The 6,923-nt window shown below is 58.6% G+C and overlaps 1 protein-coding gene across 16 annotated transcripts in view; it reads right to left on the bottom strand.

Annotated features, from left to right (window-relative positions):
* Positions 1–6,923, bottom strand: part of MAD1L1 (mitotic arrest deficient 1 like 1) — a 416,677-nt gene that overhangs the window by 121,692 nt on the left and 288,062 nt on the right. Inside the window, exon 1 of one of the 16 annotated variants that reach the window (XM_023188471.1) lies at positions 4,756–4,779. The exons of 14 other annotated variants lie outside the window; for them this stretch is intronic. Coding sequence is in view for 1 of the 2 variants with exons in the window: in XM_023188470.2 (XP_023044238.1) it covers positions 1,196–1,267 (72 nt within the window). In the remaining variant the exon portion in view is untranslated. Of the gene's footprint in view, positions 1–1,195; positions 1,683–4,755; positions 4,780–6,923 lie in introns of those variants that run through there. One more of the 16 variants, XM_023188470.2, reaches the window with a different exon arrangement.

Genomic DNA, 6,923 nt, shown 5'->3' with positions numbered 1-6,923 from the left:
GCAGGGGACAGCCGTCCTGCAGCAGGGGACAGCCGCCCGGGGCAGGGAAGTGCAGGGTCACTGCACACCCTGAGACCTCGACCTCATGCCACACATAAACATCAGCTCTACCACGTTCTGTCTCCTGGGAGTAGACACAGGTTTCTCAAACAGGGTTCAGGAAGTGGTGGCCGTAAAAAAAAAAAAAAAAAAAAAAAAGAGTACAACTAACCTTATACAAGTCAAGAACTCCATCCACCGCAACAGTGGAAAGGCACCCACAGAGCAGGAGGTGCTGTCTGAAAATCATATTTCTGAGAAAAGGTTCAGATCCAGAACATACGAAGAACTCAGAAATAACCAAGGGCATGTCAGACAACCCACTCTAAAAATGAGCAAAAAATGTAAGCAGACACTTCCCAAAGAGAGACACCCAAAAAGCTGATAAACACATGAAAAGGCGAACACACACGGGCCAGAGGCGCGCACGCACACACACACACGCGCACACACATACACACACGGGCCAGGGCCGGGGCCAGAGGCACACACACACACAGGCCAGGGCTCCCGCCAAGTGCTGAGACTCTGCTGCTCGTGGCTGTCAGCTGTGGGGCAGTGAGACTGGGTGGGCACCCCGTCCCTCAGGCCCAGACACCACCAACCCCCGTGAATGAGGGGTGCGCCAGCGAGCCAGGCCAGCCCCGTGCATAGCGATGGCCGCCTCCCCTTTGGCAATGAGTTCCCGCCACCCTTGGGGCTTCTGCCCACGCACTGTCCTATCTCCCAAAGGGGAACAGGGAAACATGTCGTGTGTTCAGGTCACCCCACGCTCTCAGGAGAGGCCGGTGTGGACACACCCCATGAGGTGAACCGACCAGGCGCAGTAAGCCTCCAGCCTCCCAGAGCCCAGGCTGCGGTGGGCCACTGCTCTCCAAGTCCCCAAAGGACGGCGAGGCCTGGCCTGGGCTGTGCCCACTGCAGGGCGCCTCCATGGGGCTGGAGCCCGTCAGCCGTGGGCAATCGTGGTCCCAGAGCCCAAAATGTGCTTCCCACAGGGAGGGAGGAGGGGATGGGGAAGAAGGGAAGAGACCTCACCCCTCCTGGTGCCACCCCGGACTCTAAGACATCCCCCTGACATCACGTCACACAAGCTAACGGCTGGCCCTGCCACCCCCGCCTCATGGAAGAGGCCAGTGGAGATGGACACGCTGACCTGGACCAGGGACCCCTGGCCCCATGGAATGATGGCAGAGGCCGCCGCAGAGGGAAGCAGGTTTGCAGACATGGCTTGCTTGGCTGCTCCCTCTGTGCTTCTCCTGGGAAGGAGGAGGGGAGGGAAATCCACCCACTCAGGCCCAGGGGAGAGGGAGGTGGGAGCCCCGCCGCCTGGCCAGGGTGGGAGAGAATCTGCGCAGCTCTTCACTGGTTTTCTGAGAACCTTGTAAACCTCAGAGGATGAAGAGACATCTTGTAACTCTAGCTGAATCACAGACTCTTGGGGTTGAAAGGATTGCTACTTCATTCAGTTTGCACAGCCGGGGCAAGAAAACCCAGTGTGCAAAATCCAACCACCCACACACGCTCAGGAGGCCCCTCTGAAGGGCGGCACTGGCTTTCCCGGGCCTCTGAGGGCTGGACGGCATCTCAACCTCTCCACCATCCTACGGATCCGGAGCCTCGAGGAGCTACGGAGGATGCGGAAGGGGGTGGGGCCGCCTCCTGCGGACATCAGCCAGTCAGTCACAGGGCTGTGCAGTCACCTCGCCCCTGTCCTAACCACGCAGCACTGCAACTGCACCCAGAAAGCAGCCGCGGGGCACAAGAGGCCAGCATGGGCCCCGCTGATGGAGCTGCGGGCACGGAAACATGACTGAATTTCAGATAACTCGTGTGTGTCCCAAAATATTCTTCTTTTGATTTTCTTCAACCCTTTAAAAATGTACAACGGTTCTTAGTTTAGGGGCTGCACGGCAGGCGGGGCTGTAGTCAGCTGAACCCCGGCAAGGACGAGGCTGCACGGCGTGGACTCACCCCTCCTCTGACCCAGAGCAGCCAGACCCTACTCCCCTAGGCCTCACCCTCCTCTTCCTCACCAGGCTTCAACACTGCTGACCTCCTGAAGGGACCTCCAGGTGGGAGGAGGTAGTGACCGTCCTGGAGGCTGCCCAGTGAGGCCTCACCTGGCCCCAGCATCCTCCCACTTAGCAGACAGGTGGACCTGCTGGAGGGGTGGGGGCTCAGCGGTGGCACAGCGGTGGCACACCCAGCGCTGGCGCTGGACCCAGCAGTGCCTGAGGATGTCGAGTTCCCCGGGGTGGATGTCCTGGCAACGCTCAATGTTCCACAGGCAGGAACGAGAGCCAGAGGTGCAGCCCCACCCCCAGCTAGGGTGCCCCTGACCGGTCCATCATCCTGGGGTGAGGTTCCCCCTTGATGGGGGGCTTGACGTCCAGGAAACAATTCTGCATATCAGAGGATTTAATGACCAAAAGCAGGAGCCAGTAGAGATGAAGGAAACCAAATCAAAACAGAGAGAAGATAAAATGAGAAGTTCTTCTTTAATGCCAATCCTGTCACCCTCCGGCCCCCAACAGGGCAGCGCACTGCACTGCTGGCCCCGCTGGGGGCGAAGGCTTGGTGTGTGCAAAGCCACCATGTCCAGGCTGGGACCAACCCCCCAGGCGTGTCCTCCTCAGCGCCATGCATGCACCACCAGGTCCTGCTCTCCCAGAGCCACAGTGAGGCCAACAAGTTTGGAGCAGGTTCCCGTGGCCCGGCTTCCACCTGCAGCAGGAGGCCCTGGGTCACGGAGAGCATTCACTGGGCACCTGCGGCCGGGGCAGAGCGACCTGCCAATGGCACCGCTGACTGGCCAGGGCTGAGAACAAGCCTGGGCTCCGTAACTGATGGTGTGGACAACCCACCTCCCAGGAGGGCCAAGGAGGGGGAGGACGGGTGCTAGGGCTCCGTGCAGAGGGCAACGTTCCGGGCAGCTACTCGCCTTTCTGTAAGTTCAGGGGACTTTCCCTGCCTAATGCCTGGAGAAGGCAGAGCCCCTAGAGGCAACACGGGAGGGGCAGGCTGGGCACCACCCAGCCTCTCACGTCCCCACCGTGATTGTGGGCCAGGCTCTTGACCTCCATGGGTTCGTTCCTGCCATCCTTCCTTTCTTCCCTCTGTCCATCCACCCACACACCTGTCTGTCCATCTGACATGATTTCCAGGCCCTGCATGCTCTCAGCACAGCTGTGAACACAGTGGTGGAGCCGTCACTCACAATGAAAGCAGCTGGTATCCCACAGAGGGGCCTCCTGGGCCATACTCAGCACGTGGAGAGGACATTCCCAGCCCTTCCAGGAGGAGGCCACACCTGAGCCCCTGGGGGCCCAGAACCTCTGCTCCAGGTGAGACAGGACCGTGCCCCAAGGTGGCTGGGGGCAACAGCCAAACTTCCGGGCTGCTGCTGTGACCACAGCCGGGGGCGGTGCAGAGTCAGGCACACCATTCCATGCCTCGGAGCTCCATGTCTCGGAGCCTGTGCGCCACACATTTCAGCAGGTGCTGGAAGCGCAGGAGTAATGGGAGCCCCGCGCCAAGGCCTATCTCCAGGGCAGCCGAGCGTCGGGATGAGGACGGCCCTGCGTCCTATACAAACAGCACCACTCCTGCGCCTGCCCCACCAAGAGGAGCCATTCAAATGCACAGGCAGCAAAGCAGCACGGGAGGAAACTAGGCGGGATCTAGGGGATCAGGAAACATCCCATGTCTCGGATCAGAAGACCTGGCGCTGTCGGGACCAACCAATCTGCACATCTGGGACACTCCCAGGACTCAGCTGGCCTCCCTGAAGAACTGACAAGCTGATTCTGAAACTCACAAGGAACTGCTGGGGCTCAGAACAGCCACCACAGGATTGAAATCAGTCTCCTGATTTCAAAACTTACTACAAAGCCACAGCGATCACGACAGTGTGGTGTGGGCATCAAGACGGACGTACAGACCAACAGCACAGCAGAGTCCAGCAATCAACCACATGTCCATGTTGAGTGACTCTGAGAAAGATGTTAAGGCCATCGGATAGGGAAAAACTCTTTTCAACAAATGCTGCTGGGACAATGGGCTGTTGCATGCCAAAGAACAAAGCTGGGCCCCACCTCCCACCATAAACAAAAACTAAATAACAGTGGATCCAAGACCCATGTGAGAACCCAACTGTAAAACCTGTAGAAGAAAACAAGAGGAGGAAACCCTCCTAACCTTGCATTTAACAAACAATTCTTAACCCAAAGCAGAAAGAACGAAAGAAAAAAACAGGTAATCGGACTTCATCCAAACCAAGAACTTGCGTGCTTCAAAGGACGCCAATGAGATGCAAAAACAAGCCACAGAACGGGAGAAAATGTCTGCAAATCTATACCCAAAGAACTTAGATCTGAACACATAAAGCAGGTTCACAGCTGAAACGACCCAATGTTACAATGGGCAAAGCATCTGCAGAGAGACTCCTACGAGGCCAATCAACACATGAAAAGCTGTTCGGCATCGTCCAGCATCCAGAGACAGAAACCGAAATCACAGTGGGGTATCACTTTGCACACCCAGGACGGCCGGGAAGTCACTCGACAACACGTTGGTGAGGACGGGGAGAAACTGGAACCCTAGTGTGCGGCAGCCCTGGAGAAGAGTCTGGCAGTTCCTCCAATGATGAAACGGTTACCATGTGACCCAGCAGACCCAGTCCCAGGCAGACCCCGGAGAGAACTGCACACACACCCACACAGACTCGTCTGTCAACGTTCATAACAGCCCGAAGTGGAAACCACCCAAATGTCCACCAGCCGATGACTGGATACATAAGATGCGGCCGTGCAGACAGTCGGTGTTTCAGCCACAAGAAGGAACACATCACCGATACCTGTGATCACATGGGTGCACCTTGAACACGGGAAGTGAGAAAAGCCAATCACAAAGGCCACAGGACTCCCTTCCCAGGAAATGCTCGGAACGAGCCACGGGACTCCCTTCCCAGGAAATGCTTGGAACAGACGGACCCACAGAGGCAGGCAGTAGCCGACTGGCAGCTGAGGGTTTGGGGCACAGACAACAGCAGGGTGATGGATAACTAGAGGGTTCGGGCCTCCTTGAGAGGTGACCAAAACGTCCTGTGACGAAGGGTGACAGTGGCTGCACTAGCCGTGGACATAAAAGCCGCTGAACTGCCCCCTTCGAAGGGACGAGTGACGTGGAATGTGCGTCGCATTTCAATAGCGCTGTTAGAAATGGCAGCCGGGCGGGAGTGAGAAACAGCAGGAAGCATAGACGCAGCCACGGAAAACCAGCCTTTTCCTTTGCATGTGCGGTGATTTCAACTTAAAGAGCAGCTCTCTAGGGGGAGGGCAAGGGCTGAGAGGGGCTGCCTGGAGGGAGCTCCCAGGTGAAGGAGAAACTCTGGGGCTCTGTAAGGAAATGTCCTTACTTGTGTTCTGCTTGGGCTGGGGAATGTGAGGCTGAAGGGGGTCCCTGTCCCCAAGACCCTCCTCCTCCACAGCCAGAAGAGCCTCCAGGGCACCGTGGCCTGACCACCAGCCCCCACCCCGTCGGCCCTGTCCTACTCCTGCCAGCTGGGCCCAGACACCAAGTGCAGTGACCACAGTCTACAGGACCAGGTGATGTCAGGGTATGCCCACAGGGCCCTGCCTTGGTGGCTTCTGGGAGCCTGCAGGCCACCTCCACATCTGACGGGGACAAAAGTCCCCGTGAGTCAGGCAGCTGACAGGCAGGAGACCGGCTGGCCCGGCTTCTGTGGCTTGGCACCCCCTGCAAGTGCACAGTGCGGTGGCCACCAAGAGAATCGGAAGCAGAGGAAGACAGGCATGGGCAGCCCGTCACCTGGGCCATCAGCCACTGGGAGCAGACAGTGGACACCTGAGACCCTCCCGCTAGATGGGGGCTGCGAGGGGTCAGGCCTCTGCCTCTCCCTGCAGAGCAGGGAAGCAGCACGGTGCCTCGGTGCCCGCTCAGCAGAGGCCCAGAAGAGGCCGGCTGCCAAGGGTGACTGCTGTTGCCGGCAGGACACCCCCATCAGCCTAAACACTCATCTCAGTAGGCGTCCTCCCCGCCAGAAAGGCCAGCTCCGTGGTGACAGGGACTGCTTTCCACCACCGCACCGCCAGTACCAAGGACTGTCCCGGCACAGGCTCCATGTGGAAGATGTGTCTGTTGAATGAATGGATGATGATGACTAACCCTTACTAAACTAGGATGTGCTCCTGTGGGCTTAAAACCAGGTCGCTAGAGTGGTTAAAGTAATGCATGAAGTAAGAACCAGCAGGTCCCGGGAAACGGCTTGGAACCCTTCTCCAAGTTGTGGGGAGGCCCCCTCTCACTTCCCGGGTCACAGCTGCACCCCAAGAGCAGTGGAGGGTGTGGGAGAGGAGCTGCTGCTGGGCCCACCCTGGAGATGAAGGGAAGGAGGGTGAGGGTAGCGGCCATCTGCAGATGCCATGGGGTGGCAGGCCCGGCCGGTGCTCTGCGAGCCCTGTTTCATTTATTCTGCTGCTTTCTGGAGAACACAGTCATGCGGCACTCACGTGACCCCTCGGAGGTGTGTGGAAGGTGGTGGCGCTGGGCCGCAGACCGGGGTTAGGGCTCTGCATGGTGTGGCTGTGGCTGGAGGCACCACGGGGCTCAAAGCGTGGCTTGAGAAGTCTGGAGGAGGGGGAGAGGGGCCACCAGGGCAGAAGGTAGTCCAGGGGGCATCCCAGATGGGGCACAGACCAGTGCAGCCTCAAGATCCTCCTACACAAAGACCCAAGCACTTCCCACCATGGACATACCAAGCCTCCAGCCCAGAGGAAGGGCCAGCGGGTTCTGCACCGGGGCCAGGAGGCAGCGGATGTGGGGTGGGTGAGGATGTGGGGTGGGTGAGGATGTGGGGTGGG

Source organism: Piliocolobus tephrosceles, chromosome 8, assembly GCF_002776525.5.
Source record: "Piliocolobus tephrosceles isolate RC106 chromosome 8, ASM277652v3, whole genome shotgun sequence".
NCBI lineage: Eukaryota > Metazoa > Chordata > Mammalia > Primates > Cercopithecidae > Piliocolobus > Piliocolobus tephrosceles.
The sequence above is the reverse complement of the archived record's forward strand: the minus strand, read 5'-3'. Positions and strand labels throughout refer to the sequence as shown.